The following is a 25,690-nucleotide window of genomic DNA, read 5'->3' as shown; positions in this document are numbered from 1 at the left end:
TAAATAAGCCACTGGTTTGCCTCCCTGTAGTGAAATAACCTATACCAACTCATGCATAGTTTAAGTCAGTAGCTAGGAAAAGCAACTGCCATTGTTCCTGGCATGATTGAGCCTGTTGTATCAAATAAGCCTTTGCAGATCGCTCCTCCCTGACCAAACTGGCAATTGGACATGGCCAGATATGTTTGTCTGGACACAAAATGCAGGCCTGTGTTTTATGATTTTGGAGGAAAAAGTTTTGACAAGTCTATGTGGGAAGTAATGTTTTAATTAATCCATAAAAATAACTATTCTCAAAGGGTAACTGCAGATAGATCAAGCAGATAGCTCCCAAGTACTTTGGGAAATTTTATCTTTTCATTTTTGTTTGTTTCAACAACCACCTGAACAGCAGCTGCCAGGGGAGGAACCTATCACTGAAAGTGACTGAGGCACTGGAAAACCCTTTGAGGCACCACTATGCACCCCTCCATAATGAAGCTTATTTTCTTTTCCTCTTCCTTCCAAAACTGACAGTTAGTAACTGTATTTTTCTCTGCACAAAAATAGTGTTTAAATACAACTAGTACTGTGCAGCCATGTCCTTTTTATGGTCTTATTGGATTATGCAAGACTAACAGAGCAAGGCTTGGTTTGGAGTGGTAGGGGAGACCACTAGATACCTGGGGAAGTGAGGTACAGAGTGTTGTCATCGGTGGGGAACGTGGAGCTCCAGCGGGTACCGCACTGCTCTGCAACAGTGAAACACCTTCCAAACAAATAGTGTCTTGATCCAACTTTTATTTTTATTTCTCTGCATCCCATTTCTAGGTCCATGTGCAGCTGGTGTGGTTGGAATAAAAATGCCTCGTTACTGTTTGTTTGGAGATACAGTGAACACAGCTTCACGGATGGAATCCACGGGCTTGCGTAAGGATTTAATTTCAGCTGTCAGGCGTAACAGAACCAAAGGGTTTTGGTCAGTTTGTGACTGGAGTATCTGTTTTCAGCTGAGAACAACTTATTATCAGCTCACAGAAGTTTTAACTATTAAGAAGCCCCATTTATTTTGGTTACCGATTGTTTCACTGTCCTGCTGGGCAATGAAGAATTGTTCTTTGTTCATGCTTCAGTGCTGGTAACTGGGAGGACAGGGCTTGTTCGCTGGCTGAGTTCCTCTGGAAGATATGATACTTACGTGTCTGAGGTTTAATTTTACTCTATGAATGGCAGATTTGAGTTTGACATAGAATTGTATTACAGCTCGGTTGTGTAAATATGCTGACTGTCTATTTTAGGTTGAAACAATTATGTCTTCAAGTTCACCATTAGGGAACTGTGCCAAGAGGCACTTTGTGTTCCTTCTGCCCATATTCTTCACATGACTATTCTCTGTGTAGGACACCCCCAATTAGCCTTTTTCCTTTTGGTGTCTAAATACTACGGATACCACGGTCACATGTATTTCAGATCAGTGGCTGTACCACCTATTCCTCCCTAGATACAATGCTATGTAGTGAGGTCAGGTTTTCTGTACAGCAGTGTAATTGATTCTCATTTAATTTGACTCTCAGAATTCATGTTGATAACAATTGGATGAGCTTTTGCTACAGCACCAGTTTTCACATACACTTAATACAATTATGTGGTACATTTCCAGATTGAGCTTTCATTGTGTCTTTATTTTTTAGCTTTAAGAATTCATGTCAGTGGTTCCACTATTAACATCCTGAAAAGAACAGACTGCCAATTCCAGTGTGAAGTGAGAGGAGAAACATACTTGAAGGTAACCTTTCCTATGTATGTGCACGAACACAGAGAAGAGGGGATAGTATAAAAGTATTATACAGCTAAAAGTACCCCACAACTTAATTAACAGCTGGGGAACAAGGGTTACAGATCAATTGGTATCACAGTCTCTAGTGGTTGAAAACACTTCTATAAAGACAGGGCAGACAGAGTCCCCTAAGTCATAAATTAAAGCAATATAAAGATGTGGAAATTAAATGAAACATACAATTTGTAACAGAAAATTGTGGAGTGAATTAGTCACAGTATCACAGTATCACAGTATGTTTGGGATTGGAAGGGACCTCAAAAGATCATCTAGTCCAATCCTCCTGCTGGAGCAGGAACGCCTAGGTGAGGTTGCACAGGAACATGTCCAGGTGGGTTTTGAATGTCTCCAGAGTAGGAGACTCCACAACCTCCCTGGGCAGCCTGTTCCAGTGTCTGTCACCCTCACTGAGAAGAAGTTTTTTCTCAAATTTAGGTGGAACCTCTTGTGTTCCAGCTTGATCCCATTACCCCTTGTCCTATCATTGTTTGCCACCGAGAAGAGCCTGGCTCCATCCTCATGGCACTCACCCTTTATATATTTATAAACATTAATGAGGTCCCCCCTTAGTCTCCTCTTCTCCAAACTAAAGAGACCCAGCTCCCTCAGCCTTTCCTCATAAGGGAGGTGCTCCACTCACTTAATCATCTTCGTTGCCCTACGCTGGACTCTCTCCAGCAGTTCCCTGTCCTTCTTGAACTGAGGGGCCCAGAACTAGACACAATATTCCAGATGTGGTCTCACCAGGGCGGAGTAGAGGGGAAGGAGGACCTCTCTCGATCTACTAACCACCCCCCTTCTAATACACCCCAGGATGCCATTGGCCTTCCTGGCCACAAGGGCACAGTGCTGGCTCATGGTCATCCTGTTGTCCACCAGGACCCCCAGGTCCCTTTCCATTAGTCAGATGGAAGCAAAGCTGAATCTATTGTTAATTTGTTCATGCTCAGATATCTGACTGTCTACCAATCCATTTATTTCAGTCATTGTATTTCAGCCCATTTATTTCATTGCACTTGGCAGATGTCTGTATTTGGGAGCTGATGCAGGCAGCACAGCTCACCTCTCCCATAGTGTGTGTTTCTGGTCATGGACCAAGGGAGCGGGTGTGTAGCTGCATCTCCCCCATTATTCTGCTTCTCACATCCAACTTTTAATCCTTCACTGTGAGCATCAGTTACTGAAAACAAGCAAAGGCAAACATGACAATGTGCATTACAGTATTATTTAAGTAAATTAACTACAGGGAATTGCATTCCAATCCCTAAATTGTGCTTTCTTTTATTTGTCATAATTATTTAGGGCAGAGGAACAGAGATTACCTACTGGCTGACGGGTACCGAGGACAAGAAATACAATCTCCCAACACCTCCTTCTGTGTAAGATGGTCTTTATATGTGAAAATGGAAGAGAATTTCCCAGTCTTCATGCTTTAGTCTTCACTGTTCCTCTCTGGCACTTGTTGTGTTTTTTTTATACCACTCAACTTGCCTTCAGCACTTAGAGGCTTAACAGTGTATGTGCACATAAATGTGTGTAAATATCCAGGACGTGGGACTATGGATGTGCTGAAGGTTATTTGGATATATAAGTGCTTAACAGGCTCATTTCCTTGCAAGGGAAATAAGACAGGACAAGTTGCTGATGTGGCAAGTGCAAGAGATGGACAGAAAAACAAACAAACAAAAATTCCCAAAACTTTAGTCCTAATGACACCTGTGTGTGACAGTACAGTGAGTGGATAACAGCAGCTGAAGGTGCAGCTCTCTGTAATACTGTGTTACACCTGTGAGCTCTGTGGGGGAATTTGTAGGGGGAATGAAACTTGAGAGTATTCCGAGCAGTATTCTACTAGAAGGGGTGGATGATGTTACTGTAGTACGGCACAGTATGGCATAAAAATATATAGAAATTGAACAAAAGCTTGCTTTCTAATACATGTGAGATAAATTATCACGGAAAAAATATGAGGTTGATGTCCTGGAACTGAGCTATAATTTTGCAGTAGTATTGGATAAAAAACAGTAATAGCAGAAGTGTTGTTTTTGAGAAACTATGCAAAATTGAAGTCGGGGTAAGTGGTTGTGTTTATTTCATGTGTATTTTGCATATGGGTACTGCATTATTTCCTGCAAACTCACTAAATGTGGAATTTCCTCACTTTCTGCTCTAAACTCCTGTGTACGGTTACTTTTACTAAGCAGGAATTTGCTGCCATCTGCATTGAAATGACAGTGTTCCAGTATGACTTGAAGCAATTATATAAAGTACAAATGTTTGTGTGTGGACCGAGCAAGAAATTACTCTTTTGTAAACCCAGAACTCCTGTTTCTTTGAATTGATACGATCAGTTGAGACTATCAGAATTATCAAATTGGCGATTCTTCTGGAAATTGACTACTTGAAGTATCTCTTGAGATGGATTACTGTAGTCAGTGATTTTTTTGTTTTCACTTGCTCATATAAGTTGTGACTAATAAAATTGCCCCTTAAAATTGTTGCATGTGGTGTACTCCAGCAAAAAACCAGACACACTGCAGAAATTTATGAAAAGATGGCAACTCTCACTGAAGGCCACCTAAAGTTGAATAGTGAAGTGCTGGTGCCAGAAATGGTGTTAGGAGCTCAAATCTAGTTTTATTTGGAGTTAATCTAAGTCACGTCTTCCTTTCCATGCAAACGATGCTGAAATATTTTTAAGGTCGATAATGACATATCTACAGACCTGTGCAGCAATAATGAGCTGTACTGTCTGGAAAAATTCACATGTAAATCCTGAATTCTGTTCCCAAATCCAAAACCTGAATTTGGCTCTGCCCACACTTTCTATCAGTAGTGTGTGAATGTCATGAAGAGAAACATAGGATAGAAACACTTAAAAATGACTGGGGATCTGGGGATCACTAACAAAATGTGAATCACTAAAATTTTTTTCCATCCTGTCGCTTACAGGGAGAATCAGCAGCGGTTACAAGATGATTTAGCGGAGATGATAACAAATATTCTTCAGAAAAGGGAAAAGGAAGGATCCAAGACACGGGAGCTTTCACGTGTACCCAGCTACCGATCGGGTACCCTGGAATACCTGCAACTGGCCAGCACAGAGAAGTCAGCCACATATCTTTAAAACTAGATGTCTAGTATGCCTCAAAAAGCCACAGCAGCTCATGTTGGAGTATTTCATATGAAGGGTGGAGGCTTATACTGTCAGCTAGAAGAAAGAAAATACCTTTTTAAGCATCCTTTCTACCATCCGACCTGTTATCTGTAAATCAAACGTCTCTTCACTGTAACGTCAAAATTGTCGGATGACTTCAGTAGGATACATGCAGCCTGATTTGAGGTAAATGAACATATCTACACTTGAGTCTGGAAAATAGGTGGGGGTTTTTTGTTTGTTTTGGTTAGTTTTTTTAAATGTGATAGCCTGTTCAATAGTCCATTTCTGAAAATATTCACAGCAAAGCCTTAATTTGTAATGATTTTTAAATGTTGTATTTAAATTATAATTTTTATTTGAAGAAAGATTTGCTGTAATATATTTTAAAATAACATTAAACACATCATATGTAAATCCTGGATATGCTGCCATTTTGCTTATTCTTTTGTTTTCCCCTGTGTCTCACAAGTTTTGTTTAATCAAGCTGACCTTGTTCAAGAGACAACATTTCTGTTATTTACCTTGGGAGATTACTCCAGAAGTCGTATGGTTTCTAAAGCTTATCTGAATCTCTCAGGCCTACAAAATGAAACTGGAAATCTTGCAAAAACAGGGACTTTCACATCTTTTCTCAACTTCTGCTTCTGTCCCCAAACCAGAAGTGCAACAGAAATGAAGGAAACAAACTCATTTGAATTTCTTAAACCTCAGAAACTTTCAATTCAACTTTTGGCTGAAGTTTCACAACCAGGCAGAACTCAGGTTTTACTGAAATGACTCACTCATTAACTGACACCATGACATCTATAAACAGATTTAAAGAGCAACCAAAGCACAGGTGATGCATATAAAAGAAAATCATCTTTCATATGAAGAAATAAGAACTAGCAAGTGAAATTTTTGAAAAGGCCTCTTGTGCATTGGTGGCTTTCAATGTAGAGCTACTTCTTTCACCATTGCCAAATATCAGTCAGTATTCAAACCACAAAACTTGGTGCAAAATCATTCTTTCATGGTTTTGAACAGCATTTTTGTCCAAGTAAACAACCTAAAAATGTTAAAAAAGAGCAAGCAAGCCAGTTGCCTGTGTTTTTTCTTCATCAACCTGATCTGGCTTTGTGAGAACACACAGACACAAAAAGAACCTAGGTGTAAACAGACAGATCTGAAGTGCAAGAATTCCTGGAAAAATTAAATCAGGAGGTGATGTAGAGCTTATAGCCTTGCTTAACAAATGCAAATTCCTACACCTAGGAACATCGTATAGACAGAAATAGCAGATAAGATGTAACCAACAGCCACAGCTTTCAGACTCGTTACATATAATTTGGTACAGACAATGTTTAACTTAGACGGACACTAATACCATACCATTACTTCTTCAGTCTGTGCCCTAATGGAAGTGTTCACTGGGCTAAGGATAGAACAAAATGTCTGGTATTCTAAAACTGAAATGTATTAAAAAGATTACCAGTACAGTAAAAAAAAAGTATAAAGTCCGCTATTTCCTGCCCTGTGGTGCCAATCAACAATCTTCGCCTCTGTGTCTGCATTCTTGGGTGCAATTGCTGCACTTCTTGGCACCACTGGGCTATTCTGGCTGCTGCAGCTGTAATGCAGAGACAAGCGCTGGACTCCTCGAGTCTATTTTCAAAGCGGAGTTTTGTGGGTTCCGCCCTTGTCACCTCTGACATACAAATTATTTTAGAGCCTGTTGACACTGATGGAGGCAATTAATTTAGTGTTTAGTGTTCAGTAGCCCTTCTCTTTCCTGCATTCTTCAGATCATACATTTCATATAATTATTTGAAGATAAACAGTTACCTTAGCAACAAGTTGATGGTCCCATCTTCTGACAGGTTTGTTTCTCTGTGGTTCTGTTCCTGCACATATCTGTCACCTATGCATCACAATACTTTCAATTTTGACTACCCTTTTTAAAAATTTGCTCCTGGTTTTTGGTTTGAATCTGTCTTACCATTGCATCTTATAAAATGTTAGATCAAAGAGCCCTTTACCATCAGAAATCTGTCGCTGAAGGTCCAGCCATTCACCTATCCTGTTTTTTTTAGAGCAGTGAAACATTATCTTAAAAACCTGGTGTGAGATATAATTTTGTTCCACAACTGGAAAGGATTTTAGCTGCACCATCACCATTCATTTGAACTCAACTCAAATAAAAACAATTCTGTGAATCCCTGGGGTGGGTACATGTGGAATACACATCAAGAGCTTTGTAGCTTTGGTCAAATTCAGACCTTGCCCCCGTCTCATTTTTGTCATGTATCCGTACTCCACTCCTGTTTTGGCATTGTATGTTTGTACCCTCTATCCTGGGTCGCATGTGTCTCCAATTCCTGGCCATGCCCATCACTTGTGCTCAAAGAATCTTGTTTTAAATATTTTTTTCCTGTGACAATTCCTATACAGGGAATTCTATGGAAAATATAATTTGGGATTTTACTTCACCAACACAGTCAAACTGAGAGCAGCATGTGACAGAGGTGAATTTCTCATTTGGTAAAGCCCTTGGAAAACATTCCTCCAAAGCAAACACCGCATCTGTTTATGATTAGACGTGTATTTTTCACTGGGATGATTAATAGTAATGGCACAGTGCACAGTGCTTTATCCTTATCTCTTAGTGAAAAGTAGCCCAGAAATAAAAACATTGACAGTATGGAAGGATCTGCACAGCCAGCAGTAGTTATAGTGCGTTTACCCTGGGCTTGAGGCCAAGTCTCGTTATTTGGCCTGAACTGGTTGGCATGTGACCTTGCTATATGAGGCTATTACAGGCACCAGTATCAAATTCAAACTATCTTAAACAATTACCAAAGCACAAAGTCCTAATAACGGCTCTTTTATGACAGCAGTAGAATATCCAACACTGGGGGAGAAGAACAAGCAGCATCTGCAAATGATGTGAATCACAGGGCAGGAGCAGACCCCATGGGAAGTCGTCCCAGTCAGTAAACCCTGAGGAAAGGTCCACCCTCAGCTTTTCTGCTGCGACACCCGCAGCCGTTGTTCTCAGCAGAGCCAAAAGCTGTTCTTCCTCAGAAGTGAAACGCAGAGTTTGCTGAGGTACCACCAAACTCCTGTTGCTTTGCAGGGATCTCTGATCAACCTTCGCCCCTTTTCGGTTCATCACCCTTGGCAAGCCCAGCGGCCCAGCAGGCGCCAGCCTGGGGCTCCCTCCTCACCGCCATGTCACCGCCATGTCATGGCCATTGGAGGCTGCCCAGCGTGGTGGCCAGGCCCGGCCTCAGCCTGCAGTGAACCCCACATACCGGCCTGGCTTGGGGGGCTCCAAACAAGGGCCGGGGTCAAAAAGATGCCGAGGCCCCGGGCTTGCCACCCAGCCTGACTGAATGCCTTCCCCAGCGCCTTCTGCCACGCCATGCTGGGCTGGGCGGGCTGGGCTGGCGGGGCAGCCGGTGTCCCGGGCCAACAGCCGTCTCGGGGATCTCTGCCGCGGCACCTCAGGCGGGAACCGCGGTGTGGAAACCGCCGCCGCTGCCGGCCTCCTCCGGGGGACATGCTGGACCCGGAGACCAACGAGCGGCCGCGGCGGGCTACAGCCCTGCCCCGACAGGGCCATCCCAGCACGGGTCGCTGGGGCGGGCGCCGGAGGAGGCGGGGGCAGCGGCGAGACCTGCCCTGAGCGAGGGAACTTCTTAAAGTCCCGCCGCCTGCCGCTCCCCAGAGGAGGCGTGGGGGAGCAGCAGGATGGCCCGGCTTGGCGGCGGCGTCTGCTGCTGTTGGGGGCTCGTCCTCCTGTGGGCGGCGGCGGGGGGCCGAGCAGGTGAGGCGGGGGAGGCCGGTCCTGAGGGGGCGGCGGGGGCGCCTCGTACCGGAGCTCACTCACCGGGGCGGGCGGGGAGACAGCGGGGCTGCCTCCAGCCACGGGCGAGCCAGGCCGTCTCACCGGTGGGGAGCCCAGTCCGGGGCTCAGCCGCGACTCCCGAGGTGGAGGCAGAGCGGCTCGCCCGGGCCGGCCCCAGGGAACCCGCTGAACTCGGCGCCTCGCCCGGAGCAGAGTCGCTGTGCCTTCTCACCGGCAAGCTCCGGGGGGAAAAGCTCCCATGCCGCCTTGGAAAGGGGTGCGAGGCGGCAGGGGCCTCGTCCCCTGGCAGCGCTGGGGTGGTGGCAGCGGTTCAGCCCCTCTGGCCCCCGGGGTTGCCCGGCTGCCTCATGCTCCTGTCCCGAGAGCAGCTCATGGCCGGCGGCTGGGGGGCTTGGCCCTGGTGCCTCGTGGGTGTTAAGTCCTGGCACTGGACTCCTGCCTCCTTCCAAAACATCGTTACTGGAGCAGGCCAGGAGAACCAAACTAAGAATTTAACAGATGGGAAGCTGCCTTGAGCGCCCAGTGGTGCTGGGTTCTAATATATGTGTGCAGCAATCATGTAGGATGGACACTTGCTTTTGGTGCTGTGTCCTGTGTACATCATGTCATGACTTGTATCTTTAACAGAGTTTTAGAGCTGGCTTGTGGGTGCTGGTCATCACCTGTGTTTCAGAGTTCCTACCTATGCCTGATGTTTTCTGAGTAGATAAACTTGTGTTGCCATTAGAGTGAGTATCTGATTGACTTCAGTTTTTAAGTTATTTTCTGTGGTACAAGCACTACTTCATGCTGATTTTGTGTTCACAGAGGTTTTTTCATCATATATTTGCATAATATACTTTTTCAGTCAAAGTTCTAAGTCTCCAATTAGGATAATTCCATAACTGACACTTTTGATCTTCCTCTGTTGACTTTTCTAGAATCATAGAATAGTTTGTGTTGGAAGTGACCTTCAAAGGTCAGCTAGTCCGGCTCTCTTTCTGTGTCTTGATTTTAGAACTTCGTTTTTCTTGCAACTTCGGAGTCAGATCTCAATGCGAGCAGAACTTGGTAAATGCCATAATGGCGCGTTTTGGTGAGCTTCACAGTTTTCTGTAGAATCTCAGCTTCCCGCTTAAAAATTGAGTTATTCCTTGGTATGTTTGAGAAACATTGCACCTGTAGACACACTCTGGTAGCTAAGTATATGCTGGGAAAGACATAACCAGTCAGGTATGAACATAAGTGTGTTGGTTTGTGTTTTTTTTTGTTTTTAATTTCAAGATATGAAATTGTTTTACCAGGAACTGGAAGGGCAGGGAAAGGAATCACTAAAGGGAGGAATTTAACAGTTGCTGATCAAGTGTGGAGTGTGTGAAAGTGAAGCTGCCTCTGGAGGATGAGTAAAAATTAGTGGCAGACAGCAGCCATTTAAAGCAGAATACCCATTAGAGAATTGTGGATACCATTTGGTATCTGGTGGTAATAGTAGAGTTGTTGAGAGAGATATGCTCCTGCTGAGATTTGTTCCCCTTCTGCTGCTCTCAGTGAATTTTGAAGATCTTAGGGGCTGGATTCAGTGCCTCTACGAAATTCCTATTTAATTGATTGTTACAAAACAAGCAGAAATTAAGGTAAAAGTTTTTTTTTAATATCCAGAATGTTACAAACATAGAATTTTGCAGATGGTCCCACCTCATTTTGGAGACCTACTTTTCAAACCTTACCCGAGTACGAAATTAGAAAGACTGAAGGAAGGGTCAACCACGAGTCACGCAGAGAGGGAATGAAAGGAAGCTTAGGGTACAAAGTAGTTTCAGCTAATACCTGACAGATTCCTTACATCATAATTGAACTAGTGGTAGGAAACTACTAAGTAACAAATAGAAATGCCTTTAGGCTATTTAATGGAGTAAACTTGGCCTTCAGCACTATCAATTGTCTAGATTTTTTTTTTTTTAATTGTTTCATTGTTCTTTAGCATTTTGAGCACCTTGAAGATTCTTGATCATACTTTTTAGAAACAGTTTCTAAAGAATGTTCTCTGGTAAAAGTGACTTAAATTTAGGGACTGTGATATCAATGAAACTAATTAGGAAATCATTATTTTTGTTTTCTCTGTGGATGACCTGTGCTGCAGACCTGTAACTGTTTTGGCAAGTTTTCTGCATCAGCTAAACTCCCCTACAAAGTATCCTTGTGAATGTGAAAACCATACAAGACTCAACTCTTAATTTATAGTGCACATTTGAATATTGCTTTTTCTCTCATGTAAGTACAAATCAGGGGATTAGGCTTCAAATAATGACAGGCCTGTTAGAGGCAAATGGAAAGATTATTTAAACCTGCAATGTATGAGGAAATGGGATGAATTAAGGCCAGTGGAATAGTAAATGCTAATATCTTATAGGAAAAGAAAGCATTTACTCCTTTAATTGAAAATTACAGGTTTCTGTGTTAAGTTCTTGTGTGGTTTAAGCTAATCTCTAAAGAAGTCCTGAGCTACTTAGCATTCATTTTGGAATGGATTCCAGCCATAACTGTAATTTGAAATCTCAGTTGTACTTTAGAGGTATATGACCTTTTTTTAGACAGTTAAAAACATGGTTCTAAGATTTTTAATGGGAAAATAGGACAAGCTCTATCCAGTTACAAAATGGAACAGAAACATCAGATGTTCCTTATTATGGCTGACCTGAAATATTTAAATTCTATACCATGCTAATGCAATCTTTACTACTGAACATAAGCTGTAGGAGAGGGTGTAAGGAAAACAGGAGATGTGCAACTCTGTGCTAGGTTTTTTGTGTTTCTAAGTTGTGCAAAACTAGTTTCCAGTGAAACAGTAGAGTGATAGCTTCCTTATTTAGTGGAAAGTGTACAGGTGGAATCTATGAAGTACATATGAACACTGCTACAAAAGAAGGCTTCACCTTTGAAAAAACATAGACATGTAAAACATAGGTAAAAATTAGTAGTCAAGGAACCCAGTGGGTTTCCTATTATTAGGAAATGCTCACAGTTGTTAACTTAATTTGGCTTGTTACATGCAACCTAACCATTGCTTGTGAGTTAGCTTGTTTCTGAGGTTAAGGGAAAAATGTGAATATTAATTCTCACCCTCAAACCTTGTAGCTCGTTCATCTGCAACAAAAAGGGAGTTGTGTTGATTTCTCTAATTAGGAAGTCCAAGAGCCTATCTAGGTATGTGTACGTTTTAGAAACAACTTAGTGCTAGGAAACCATAAGGAAAAGCAGCTGTTGCATATTGCCAAACACATTTTACTGGCATTCTTAAGGCATGTCAGGTATTATTTTTGTGGGTCTAATTTACGTAATAAATATTAGTGACACTATCAAATAGTGCATTTGTTAGATGATCTTGGGCCACCCCACTGTACTGCACTTCCTTTTTCTCCTTCATCTTCTCTCTCTCTCCAGTCTGTTCTTTCATTACAAGTTATTGCTACTCTTTGTGTCCTCAGCATCCGATTTCTTTTTTTCAATCTTGCCTCAGTCCTCTCACTTAGTATTTCCTTTTAATTGCTTTCTCTATATTCTCAAGAACATGCACGTTTTTCCACTCTCCCGCTGCCACCAAATAGAAGACAAGCTCTGCTTTTAACATAACATTTGCAATACCTCTATTGAGCCAAAAAGGCAGAGAACAGATCTGGCATTTAAGCCTGAAAAACAAGGGGACTAGCATCACCTCCTAGTCATGGCTGAAATATCTTCATTTTTCCATTATTTAGGGTGTCATCTTGGCAGAAAGCAGGTACTTCTCACTTGCTGAAGAAATTCCAGCACTTTTCCAACTCTATTCCCTATTTCTGGATCTTTATTTGGCAGAAGGGTTGATGTATCTCTTGAAACAGGCAGTTTGAGGAAATGTTCCTTCTAGTCCCTACTGACTGCAGAAAGGAGAAGGAATACTTCCTTATTTCCAGGCTTGTTTTGTCGTTGCACTTCTCCAATTCTGTCTCCCACCACACAGCTCACTGGTGGTTGTGGTGGATCTGCACATCGCTGATGCTGGTTGCCCGGAGGGGAACGGTGACTCTGCTGACTCTCCCTGTCCCCAGGGATTTTCAGTCATTCATCACAGTAAATAGCATGTGCTTTGGTTTGTTACTTAAATTATTCTAAGCAACAGTGTTATGGAATAGCCACAGTTTATCACAGTCTGTTCTGTTCTTCAGCGTCTTGAGAGCAGGCAATAGGCTGAAATACTTGTCAGCACTCTCAGCTACACACTGGGAAGTCTAATTTTGATGATAAAAGGATGATTTGTAGATAAATGGACATGTCGTATGGAATTATAGAATCATTTTGGTTGGAAAAGACTCTCCAGATGATGAAGTCAACTGTTAACCCAACCCTGCTACTAACCCATGTCCCTAAGAACCTCATCTGTTCAACACCTCCAGGGATGGTGACTCCACCACTGCCCTGGGCAGCCTGTTCCAATGCCTGACATCCCTTTCCAGGAAGAAATTGTTCCCAAGATCCTAAACTTCCCCTGACACAACTAGAAGCCAGTTCCTCTTGTCCTGTTGCTTGTTCCTTGATTTGTATGTAAGAAATTACCACAACTGCTGGGATCAGAGATTCTTAGGGCCCCTGCTTCACCCTCCAAAAATAATTACAAAAATGTCAGTGTTATTCAAAGGGAAGGTTCCTGTTGTTTCAGGACACAAATGGGATTGTTTGAAAATGGGCAGTTTCTTCTTGTATATCTATATTCCATGGTATACTTCAGTTCTGGCAAAGGTAGTGCTGCTAGTTTAGATCAAGGCAAATTAAAGTTGTAACAGACTGAGTTATAGCAAATGCTTTGATTACACTGTAGTTTGTTTTAAGTGTACACAGATTTATAAGCTTGTAATTTTTAGCTCCATCTGTAGCAAGATGAAGATTTCTAAATTATAACAATTACTGTATGATTATATGTACGTTCCTTGGAATAAATGTGACAATTTCATATGTAGGTATTTTGACACTTTAGACTAGGGTAATTAGATTTGCAGAAACTGACTTAAAAATTGAGGTGAAATGGGATGACGAGTGATTGAGTTGGGGTGGGGGAATAAATCAGGAATGGGAAATGGTTTTTTCCAGTATCACTGTTAAGCCACATCTATGACAGCTACCTGGATGCTCTTCCTCTAAAGGCTTCTCCAGGTTTATTGCAAATTATTCTGTAATTTAATGTTTCCCCTTCTCTCCCATACTCTTCTAGGTTTCTTCAGTTTAAGTTTGTCATATAGTGAAGTTGGGGCAGGGAAAACTCCAAGGGTAATTTTGAAGTTTGTTCTGTCTTTTGAAAATAGCTCTGCATGTTCATGCTCTGACAGAGCATAAAACAAAGAAATGCACCCTGCTGTGTTAGAATACCTGTATCAGATCAGTCTGTCTGGCACCTGCATCAGCCTTATTTTAAAAAACAAAGCAATGGCTATTTTGCTTTAGGCCGAAGAAAGTTTCTTTGAGTTACCTATTTACTCTATGGGCATTAATTCTCAGCTGCCCTGGTTCCTCTTGACTACTTGCCACCTCTCCACAGCCGGATGAAGAGATGGAAGATCATAATGTTTTTCCCTACTTTGTTGCTGCTCTTTTTACTCATTCCTCAGCTGTCTTTGTGTACGTGGCACATCTCTCCTCTGCCCTGCAGCGGGCTTTGTTGTTGGAATCAGCCTTCCCCTCTACTGTTGGACAGGTTAGTTGTGTTCTGTGCTGACCCCTTGCACCCCTTCTTCACAGGACCTCCCTTGCCCTGACCTCTTTGCTTATGGGAGCTTTAGATCTGTAGGATGGCTTGTGGCTCTCTTCAGTGATGACCCTCATCAGCCTGCTCTTCTTTTTATAGATTTTCCGTCTGAGTGATTCCTGTGTTTACCCTTAAGCTAAAGTAGCAATTACCCCATGTATTACTAGAAGATAGTTAAGGGGACAACAAAAAAGTAAGATTATAGCTGCTTGAAAAGTTATCCAAACTCTGTCATGTCCCAGTCCTTTAAATAGCCTCAGTACCTGGCAGAGATGAAAAACATGTTTTTAAACACTGTGTTTCAAGTCCCTAAAATGACTTCATCTCTAAATAGAGATTCATGTAAAAGCTTCTATTCATAGAATGGGAGAAAAAAAACTCAGTTCCTTCTCTATTAGAATTCTGGTCTTGCTAACACCTTTCCTGTTCTCATGAGAAGTGTCTCTAGTAAGTACAGCATGAAGACTGACATAGTGCTTAGTGGTACAAAGTCTAGATGGAGACTGGTATCTAGGGGTGTATGCCAGCACTAAATACTGTTCAGCATCTTCCTTAATGATCTGGGTGATGGGGCAGAGTGTACCCTCCACAGGTTCTCTGAGAATACAAAAGTGGGAAGAGTAGTTCATACATCAGAGTGTTGTGCTGCCATCCAGAGAGACCTCAACAGGCTGGAGAAATGGGCTGACAGGAACCTCATGCAGTTCAGCAATGGGAAGTGCCAAGTTCTGCACCCAGAGAGGAATAACCCCATGTAACAATATATGCTGGGGGGTGACCATTTCAAAAGCAGCTTTGCAGAAAAGGGCATGGGAGTCCTGGTGGACACCAAGCTGAACATGAACCACTGATGTTCCCTTGTGGCAAAAAAAAGAATTCACTGCTGGGCTGCATCAGGACAAGTGTTGCCAGCTGGTTGAGAGAGGCGATTGTTCCACTCTGCTCAGAATTGGTAAAGACATGCCTGGAGTTCTACGTCCAGTTCTGTGCACCCCAGTACAAGAGAAATCTGGAGCTACTGGAGGGTGTGTGGCAAAGGACTACAAAGGCCGCTGGGGGACTGGAGCACCTCTGACTTGAGGATTGGCTGAAAGAGCTGGGACTGTTCTACCTGGAGAAGGTGCAAGGGGGATCTTGTAAATGTCTAAAAAAAGCTGAAGGGAGGATGTAAAGATGGAGCCAGGTTCTTCTCAGTGGTGTCCAGTGACAGGACCAGGGGCAATGGGCACAAACTGAAACACAGGAGGTTTGCTTTGAACATCAGTACATACTTTTTTTACTATGAGGGTGAGCAACCACTGGTACAGGTTGCCCAGAGAGGTTGTAAAAATCTCCATCCTTTAAGATACTTAAAAGCTGTCTGGACATGATCCTGGGGAACTTGATCTAGGTGACCTTGCTTGAGCAGAGAGGTGGACAAGATGACCTCTGGAGGTACCTTTCAACCTCAGCCATTCTGTGATTCTCAGTAAGAAAAAGTTTTAGCTATTCTTGCTTGAACACTGGGAGACAAATGTCATTCTGACTTAAAGCAACTGAGTAACTGCTATGTCAAGAAGTGATTAGTTGGAAAGAGAGCTCTGTTCTTGGAAAATATTTTTGCTTTTTTATTCTAATATGTCCTGTCTCTACATAAAAATAGCTTATGTTATGTCTTGGAGTACTAAATAAAATGGGTGCACTTAATTTGAAATCAAAGTTGCTGCTTAATCACAAACATTTTGCTTACAGCTTTTTGAAGAGCATTAGGTGTTGTGCTGGCATTATATTGCCTTTTTTATGGTTCCATTATCGTTGCAAGCATACTAAGTATTTTGTGTGAGATCATCCAGAATTAGATCTATGTCTCGATTTTGCAGCTGTGATGGGCATGATGTACAAAAGAAATTGTTGTGAGGAGTAACCAAATTGTAATTTCTGGCTATAAACTGGCAGGACTTGTTGCCACACACTGGAGAAGGGTCAGGGGAATAAAAGCATTGCTGTTTTCTCAGTAGTTTTAAGTGTTTATGAGCTCATTCCTTAATATTTTTCCAATAATTCTGGGAATTCTGACTCATGATTTTTGAACTCTTTTCACTTGCAGTACCATAGTAGTGATTTGATCACTCATGAACAGAGATGTGATGTAATCATGTCCTCTCTTAGGGAGGGTTGAATTAGAGTTGTAGGGTTTTTTGGAAGGCAGTTTACTTTGCTCTTTGTTCTACAGCTTAGCAGGATTAAAACTAAACTAATGAAGAATGTTTTTTAAGCAGCAGTCCAAGCAGAACTCTGAGCAGCCCAGTGCCATTCCTTCCCATTTATTTCGCACTTTGGATCCATTCTATTCCAGCTGGGTGATAGGGATTGTGTGTTTTATAAAGGATTGCATACCTGTGGTACTTTTGTCTTTAAGCTTGTGATCCACTGAGTTCTAGTGCTCCTGTTGGGTAATGCCACTTCCAGGATTAGTTGCCCAGAAAGAAAGTTTGGAAAACTTTTGTAGCCTTTTGAGTCTTTAGGTGGAAAACAAAGTCAACAGTAGCTTATAATCCTTTGCAGTCGCTAAGGCATGCTGTCTTCTAAAATTACTTTCAGTAAGTTTTGGATAGATTTTCTTCTGGGCCAGATAAGGAAATACTTTTCCGAATTTCATGTGAAGACGCTGCCATGTTGGAGCTGTGGACTGAAAGAGCTGTAGGTAATTTTCAGAAGAGTAACATGAGAATATTTAGCTGTAAGCTTTTGTCTTGGTAAAACTCCAGTTCAGTTAGTTCTCATGCCACTTCTCAGTATGTTAGCAATAGTGTTGCTGTCCATAGCAGAAATAAACCTGATGGAAAGCTGTCAAATTAAATTATTTATTTAATTTATTTATTATTTTATTTATTAATTTAAATTCTTAAATTGCTAAAATATTGTCTTGACATTTCGGTATTAGATAGGAAATACCTACTCACATTTGTTTGTTTTTCCTTGCTCCCTTTCTTCTCCACCATAGAAATCCGCTATGCAACTGTGTACTGGAGTAAAGCTGAAAAAACACTTCAGGTCAGAAATATACTGGACAGGAGTGGAGATGCCTATGGCTTCTACAACAACACTATACAGACAACAGGTTGGGGAGTTCTGGAGATCAGAGCAGGCTATGGGAGTCAGACCTTAAGCAATGAAGATATCATGTATGCAGCTGGCTTCTTGGAAGGCTATCTCACAGCTCCGTAAGTACCTCAGGAAGCAACTCAACTTTTGACACTTCCAGTGGATTTCTGTATACTTGTGAGTTGTTTGTTTTTTTCCCTTTCTCTTAATTCCCATCATTTAATCTAACCATACATTTTGTAGTTGTGTGCTGTTCTTTTAATTAGTAGCAGGTATGAAGTGTAGCACCTTCATTATGGGATCAAGATGTTCCCTCTCCTCATCCCACAGGCTTTGTGCACACCTTGGTGAGATAGATGACTATTATATCTATAGTACTGATTAAGTAATGTAATCACAGAATAGTGTGTATATAAGGAAGTGCATAACCCTATGTTGTAAATAATTACAAAAGGGGTAGCAGAAAGAATAGGTGTCTCTCCAGCCTATAGTTAGGTGACTGACTGACAACAGATGAGACAATTGACAGCAGATCAGGTGGGGAGAAATGTTGCTAGCAAGGGCTGCAGGCCTTCTTTAAGGACCTTTTTCTTCAAGCACTGTCAAGAAACTGCTGTGGAGCAGATACTGAAACTTCACAGCATGGGGAGTTTAATCTCTCTTGGACAAATTTAAAAAAATACTGATAGGCCTGAAGGCAGACTGGTGTGTGTGTCTAGAGGAGTCGCTGTGTTCCTGAAGGCCCTTTGAAGGGAAGATGAGGGACTGGATCTCTCCCGCAGTGCACATCTGTGAAAACTGTCAGAGTTTTGTACTTGTTATGAATCCAGAGCAGTTTTTTTCTGAAACAAAAAAAAAAAAAAAAAAAAACACCAACCAAAAAAATAAAGCACCCCAAACCAAACCCTGTGCTTTCATTGACTAAGTTGGAAGACAGAATGGCACCGCAACCTACTAACTGATAGGCTATAGGTAGTGATATAGAACGTGACATACAAATCCCATCTTTATCAACTTAGTCATAGGAAAAGAAAAATTCCCAAATTCTGATGCGTGGCTGGAGAATAGTTGGGAGGTGCTTGTGGTGGATACGGTGACATGAATTTGATTTCACCAGCTTTGCTTCTGGAATGCTAAAATAAATACCCATAGGCTGCCTTGAGCAGGTGAGCAAGGGAAGGTTGTCTGCTGAACAATTGTCAGGTGTGGCTGCTGCATGAGATGATATTAATGTAATTAGTAAGACATTTTAAGATCAGTTAAAATTTATGGATAGTCCTCTGATCATATGATATGTTAATGTGACTCTCTACTAGACTTTGCTGGAGAGGCAGCTAGGTCTCTGGAGAGTATAAAGGAAGTTAAAAAATGTCATATTTGTCAATAACAAAACACTTAGGAGGGAAAGAACAAAAGAATAATAGAGTTCTGAGCATACTACCTGTACTTCAGGCAGGAAAGGAAATAAAGTGCATGAGAGATCTGGACATCTGTTGTTGGATTGTTTGGTAGGAGAGGTTACTGTAATGCACTATTCAGTCAGTTTATGTAAAATACATATGGATCTGGGGGATCCTAGCATTACATTTAGAGTATTGTTAAAATTGGGTATTGCTCAACAGATTTTTCTCATTAAGGCTTTACCTAGGTGTACTTATCTCTAAGTGATTAAGCTTAAGCTTTGCTGTACTACATAGAGCGCAATCCATACTACGTCCAATTAGATGACAAGTAATGTTCTATTAGCAACATCTTACACCCTGTTCCTCTTCTGCCTCCACAGTAGATTTATAAGTCTTCCTGGCTGTCTTTTAAACAGACTTAAGTGTATGCACATTCCTATAAACAGGATTTGAATGTTAAACAGTGTCTGTGTGGACTTTATCTGATGTCATAGTGTATGTTTAGATTTAGAGGAGGGAGTTTTTCCCCCTTTATTTTTTCCATGGGTGTTAAGTGAAGATTCACAGAAGCGAAGGTACCAGTTATTTTGCTCAAGGCTTTTTCCTTCTCTAGGTCAGGTGCTTACTGAGGCTGGTTCTTAGCCCCAGCTGTTGTTACTGTAGGGCTTCCAGCTTCAGCACTGAGTGGCCCTTTGTAGGGAAGTGGATATAGCAGAAATAGTGATGAATGGAGATCTTAAAATCTGCAGGAGTGAAGCTGAGGGTTTGTATTGATGTGGAAAAGCAGAGTTTGAAACTTTGGCTTTTAAGCAAAGTGGGAAACTTGCCTGTTTTAAAGGAGTTTAAATGTGAGAGTGGGTTAAGATGCAAAAATGGAAGAAGCCGCACTCTTTCTTTTATGAGGGAACTTTTTGAGGAAATGCTGTGAGAAGCTCTCACAGTGCAAAACGTCAAGATGCTTACCATCATATTAAAATGACTATCAAATACTATACTTACTATCTGAATTTTGGTATGTCTTTGCCCCGTTGTACATTTGTACCAGCAGTAGAAACATATTTCTAACTGGGAGTTATGAATATAAGCTTTTTTCTGTCAGGTCTCAAAAAGCTATTCCAGATAAAGAGGACTTCTCTTTGAAGCTAAGAATACCTGTTGAAAATGCTCCAGCTGAGGAGCAGACATGAATTAGTGATGTACTCCCCTGACCCTTGAGAAGACTGAGAACCTATGACTTCAGGTTTTAGCTTTATTCAGCAAACTGCAACCAATGAATCCTCTTTACAGTGTGTTTGTGATTTACAGAACCACAGGAGTAGTGAGAATTCGCTAAGTTTGCAGATGTTAAGATTGCTCTCAGAGCTCCATTTCTCTTTCTCTATCTTGCCTAGATACTCACAGAATCCTAATTAACATGCAGGCAGATGTTATTTCTTTGGGACAGTTACACAAGTCTTCTGAAGTAAAACCAGGAAACAGTCTTTCCCAATCTGTGACTCTGTTCCCATCAGGCTGCCTGGCCCATTCAGCCTGTCTGCAGGGAAGCTCTCCAGCACCAGTGTGACTTCTTTTATGAGAAGGTGTCTCCAACACTCTCATTCTGCTTTTGCAAATATCAGTGCCCACAGCAGCTGCACACAGCTTAACCTTCCTTTCTAAAAACTTGGTAACAACAAGGAATAATCTAACAAGATGTTTGGCTGTGGTGAAGGCTTTGTTTGCATCAACAGCCACTTAGCTACTGCAGCAAAGATGCTTGCATGACTTGGCTGTCCAAGCACCACCTGGGGTGGCTCAGCCATGGCCCTCAGCATGAATACACTGGGTGTGCCTGGTAATTGAAGGGCCCTCTAGCACATTGCTACCTGTAGCCTGGACATCTCCAAGGTCTACAGCTGTCTTGCATCTGTTTGTGGCAATGATTCCATGAAGTAGCTACGACCCAAGGTGGCCCTTTGTAGAAACCCTGAAGTCCTACCAGGAAGAGCTCTGATGTGATTCACTCTTGGGAAGGTATGATGCAAGCCTGATCCTAAGCTAAAATACACATTCCTGCAGAAGCTGTCTGGCGAGCAGAACCTCCAGCTTCAGAGTGCCTGCAGTTTGGAGATCTCCAGGAATTCTCAGCTAGCTCAGTTCTTACATTACACTTAGGTCATGAAGGAGGGTTTCTAGACACAGTTAGACCTCATAATGAAAGCAAAAGGGCGACAAAATACTCTCCTAAAAGTGTATGCTTTGTCCTTAGTAGGAACCTAAGCAGAATGTAAGATAACCAGATTAAGAAAAGAAAAAGAAACATGCTGGGACTGTCTTGTTTCAGATTACCAGGGAAGAATTAATCTCAGCTCCAGCTATATAGGTCTGTGGCAGGAAAAAGAAAAAACAAGTTAGTCAGACCCGTTTACCAGTAAGGGTAGAAACACAGGCCTTTGCTAGAGCATGATTCATCTTTCTAGTGTCATCACCTGATTTAGATAGTAGCTGTTTATTTTGAAAACATGTAGTTAGGGGTGGAATAAATCTAATTCGAGTCTGTAGTGTCTGGAGGTCAGACATTTGTTTTTATCACCAGTCTCTGTAAGGTCCAGTCCTGTCATTCAGCCAAACATGTTTGCTGCAGTTTTCTTGCGTATGAATTATTTTCCCCCATTACAAACGCAAGTGCTAATGAGGCCTTGCTTTACTTGGGGAATGGCAGAGCTCATCCAAATCTGTGGCATTAAGCATATACTTTTAATCAGTTGCAATTGGAGCATGCCGGGTGCCTAAGAGCAGTATTTAAATTTGATGCAACATTAATTGTACTTTTTTTCCTGATACAACCTCAGCTGACCTGAGTCCTGTCATCTTCCTCTCTAATTTGAAGAAGCAGGGCTTTACTTTGCTGCTTTTAGACTTTGAATTCTTGTCCCAGCTTTGTAATTGCCTTGCTTTTGGCCTTAGATACAGTTGCAAAGCCTTACCTTACTATAATGATCCAATTTACTTCAGAGGATAATACCCTTAGAAAAACATGCAAGCCACGTACATAGGAGCTTTGTTAAAGCAAAAAAGAAAAGCCACAAAAACCAACCAAACAAACCCAATCAAAACTCCAACAAAAACAAAAGGCCCCACGAACAAAACAACAAAGCCAAAAAAGAAAAACTACCCCAAAAAACCCCACAAACAACAGTGCTACTAGGGGAAACATTCTCAACCTTGGGCATTTAAAAAAGAAAAATCATTTCCAGGAATTGTGTGTCCTCTGTTAGCATATACAAGAAGGAAGGCCATTGAAGAGGCTGTTTTCAGTCCACTGGTTCTGAACTAACCCAGTCTCTATATTAGGCATCACAGCTTAAAGATACTACAAGTGTAAAATCTGCCTTGTGTTGCATAACTTTGGAGTGCAAAACGAAGAGAGTAGAACTGATGGTTGAATGTGGAAGCCTGGCCATGTGTCCTGGCCTAGGCAGTGATTAGAGTAGTATCCTGGCTGCTTTTATCCTCCTTATCTGGTTCGCAAAAGACCGTCTGCCAGATGGATGGGATGGTCTCGTGCCAGTTGCTCCTCTTCTCCAGTGCCATGACAGCTCTGACTTGCAGTATGGAGTGTGTTACCCTATAATTTCCTTCCTAAATTTACTTCAGATTTTTATTTGCCAAATTCTTTGTGACTGCAGCGGTGGAGAATATTGATCTGTCTGTTCAGAGTAGGTTATGATTATAGCATGTAGTCTTGTGTTCAACAGGAGAAGGAAACTCTAGATCTAAAACTGATACTATGGCTGCAGTTTTGTGAAAGGTGTAATGGTGTGAAGCTGCTGAATGTTCCCCTCGTGCCTCAGCACCTCCCTCCACAGATCGAACCCCCAACTTGTGTCTGCCCTTTCATGCATCAGTCCATTTAGAAATACTGTAGAGCTGCCTTCATGCACTACCTCTGTTGCTTGTCTGTCTATGTAACAACCTGATTCAAACTACAAACTGCCAGAAAAATATATTCCCTTTTTTGCTGGGTTAGTGTTTTTCCTCAATGTGTGCTGACAATTAGATTTGGTATTCAGAATGGTACCAGAGCTAAGGCAGCAGGGTCATGCATTCAAGTACTTAAACAGCTGGGAATGGGGCAGGGGACAGAAAGAGAGGGGAGAAGGTTGGTGGATGATTCTCTAATTATCAGCAAACCATTCAGTCATCTTGGGCTGTGTTCTCAAATTATGCTGTGAGGGAAATGGGGAAGAGCTCCCGTCTGCATCCCTCTCAGAGGAAGTTGCCCTCATGACTTTTTAATGCAGGGAAATCTGTCCTGCTGGCATGTACTTTCCTTGAGGCTGGTATCTGTTTCTTAGTCTGTTTTCTTTCTCTCAGCACTTGGTAGGAGCTAATTTTACTAATGACTGATGTAGTTCTACCAACTCTGGACCTCACTGAAATATTTTTCTGCTGATTTCCACCCAGAACTAAATATTTATCCCTGACTACCCTCCAACCATTTTTTTTTTTTACTGGCTTAAAAAAAGGTGCTTAAGTTTGACCCAAATTATGAAGAATGAGAAAATCCAAAAGTTTAGTTCTGGCTTGGATCAGACAGTTAAATTTTTGACCTAAAACAGAAGGGTGATTTTTTTAACATTTGGGCTCCTGAGCAATTTTTGGCAGTTGATTTCATCTTGAAATGTAAAGTCTTTTACTTCAACAAAATAACCAAAAAGCAGCCAATCAACCAACCAAATAAAAGCCTCACAACTTTTGCTTGTGTTAGTTAATGGGGATGAAGCAGCCAACTGAATTAAAAAATCACAATAATTTTGGTCTTGATGAAGCTGAGTCTGTTTATGGCTGGCAAGAGTAGGAGTTGCTATGGGAACATGTAGGATCAATGCGTACGAGCTTTAAAATAGAGAGATTTAGCTCAATCAGTAGGGTTAATAGTAAGTAAAACCTGCTAGATTAAAGGCTGAAATTCTGTCTCACAACTGAATCAGCAAATTATATTCTCCTCACCTCTGTTTTCTTGGTTGCAAATAGAACAGCTCTCCAGTAAATTATTTTTGTTGTGATTTAAAGTAACATTTTAAGGCTTCCAAGATGCTTCTGGCCTACAAATATTCCCTGAATGTGAAGTTTTGCCATGGAGTAGTTCAATTTCATTCTTGCTTCTTTTTCCATTGTACAGCAGTTTGAGCAGGTGTTAGCAGGGTCATTTATGTTAAATTTCAACAATCCATTTCTGTTACCTTTGCTGCTTGTCAGGCAATAAAGATATGAAGTAATTTCTGTGATTTGGAAAAGCTTACTCTGTGGACTGTAGTGCTTGTCTATTGGTGCTTGTTGACCAGTGATTTGGTAAGCAAAAGGAATGGAAGATGCAAACAAATAACTTCTTCTACTCTTGTTCTTTCAGGCACATGTATGACCATGCTGCAAATATGTATCCACAGTTAATTAAGAATCCTGCAGTTCGAAGTGGAGTTCAGAATTTTATGGCGTATGTATTTAGTTATACGAAAAGAATTTACTCAAGACTTCGGGTTGGAGAGTGACAAAATTTTCAAGGGTTTTTTATTCTCTTCCTTATGGACTAAAGAAAATATATGCTTCCTTTCCTTCTGAATTCCATTAGCATAAAAAACCTTCTAAATATACATGAAGAAGGGCATATGCCTTTCCTTAATTCTGATTCTTTCCAAGAAATGTTTAAAACCATGGCTCCAAAGGGGTGTGGATAATGCCAATGAATTCTGAATGTCATTCTAGTCAAAATCCTTTTCTAAAAAGCTGTTATTTTGGATACCACACTGAACAGTGTGGTCTCTTGGTACCTTAATCTTTTTGCACTGTGTATCCTTTCCTTCTGCTGTTAGGTTAGCATTTTGTTTATTCTACCACTGACATAAATTCTGCTCTAATCACAAAAGTCCTGATCCCTTTTCTCTTCAGCTGTATAAATAAAAAGTAATTCTGCTCAAATAATGCAGCTACACTGGTAGGAAGCTACAAGTGGGAGGAGAACCAGGCCAGATACTGGGAAATTCAGCTGTGATTACCACTTATTTAAATCTGCTTAGACTTATGTTTTCTTCCATTACAAATATTGATGTGAAACTTTAGTCATTTCTGGAGACTATTTTTTTCAGTCTTTCCCTTGTCTTGTGCATTCCACAAGGGGTTATGTATCTGACTAGTTCTGGTTTTGGTATGCATATACAAAGTTGATTTGGTTTAGCTTATCCAAAAAGAAGAGAAAAAAAATGAAATCTTAGTGTTCCCTTACTATCATTCTTCTGCATTGTCATCCTCCTTGTGAGAAAAACGGGCTAGCTACTGTATCAATGAGTGTGGTTTGGTTTTGTTTTGTTTTTTCCAGAATGACTCAGTGTAGCAGCTGTATCCCCCAAGATGCTTTGTTGGGAGAAATACTGGGTGGCCTTGTATAATTTTTCTCTTGCCTAGGTCCTGGACTTCTGCATCGCTGCTTTACTGAATAGCAATCTTGCAGTATGGGCTGCTGGCATTGTCCTGAAAATCTTTAGCCCCAAATGCCCTGATCATATCCCCATTTCCTCTGACTTCTTGCGTCTTGTTGCTTCCAGAAAGCTAAGTCTGGCTGGTTCTGTCACCCACAGACTGCTGGAAG

The 25,690-nt window shown here is 41.5% G+C and overlaps 2 protein-coding genes across 3 annotated transcripts in view; both read left to right on the top strand.

Annotated features, from left to right (window-relative positions):
• The window catches only part of GUCY2C (guanylate cyclase 2C), a 48,526-nt gene extending 43,359 nt beyond the window's left edge, over positions 1-5,167 (top strand). Inside the window, exons 24-27 of the mRNA XM_005507839.4 lie at positions 811-909; positions 1,671-1,765; positions 3,119-3,195; positions 4,769-5,167. Coding sequence (XP_005507896.2) covers positions 811-909; positions 1,671-1,765; positions 3,119-3,195; positions 4,769-4,943 — 446 coding nt within the window. The 3' untranslated portion in view covers positions 4,944-5,167. The remainder of the gene's footprint in view (positions 1-810; positions 910-1,670; positions 1,766-3,118; positions 3,196-4,768) is intronic.
• A 3,426-nt stretch (positions 5,168-8,593) lies between these two features.
• PLBD1 (phospholipase B domain containing 1) overlaps positions 8,594-25,690 on the top strand; it is a 40,344-nt gene continuing 23,247 nt past the window's right edge. The window contains exons 1-3 of one of the 2 annotated variants that reach the window (XM_065045405.1): positions 8,594-8,784; positions 17,562-17,781; positions 24,458-24,541. In XM_065045405.1, the coding sequence (XP_064901477.1) occupies positions 8,709-8,784; positions 17,562-17,781; positions 24,458-24,541 (380 nt within the window). In that variant the 5' untranslated portion in view covers positions 8,594-8,708. Of the gene's footprint in view, positions 8,785-17,561; positions 17,840-24,457; positions 24,542-25,690 lie in introns of both variants that reach the window. The other variant, XM_065045411.1, reaches the window with a different exon arrangement.

This window comes from Columba livia, chromosome 1, assembly GCF_036013475.1.
Source record: "Columba livia isolate bColLiv1 breed racing homer chromosome 1, bColLiv1.pat.W.v2, whole genome shotgun sequence".
NCBI lineage: Eukaryota > Metazoa > Chordata > Aves > Columbiformes > Columbidae > Columba > Columba livia.
Note: the sequence above shows the minus strand (reverse complement) of the source record. Positions and strands in the feature narration are given on the sequence as shown.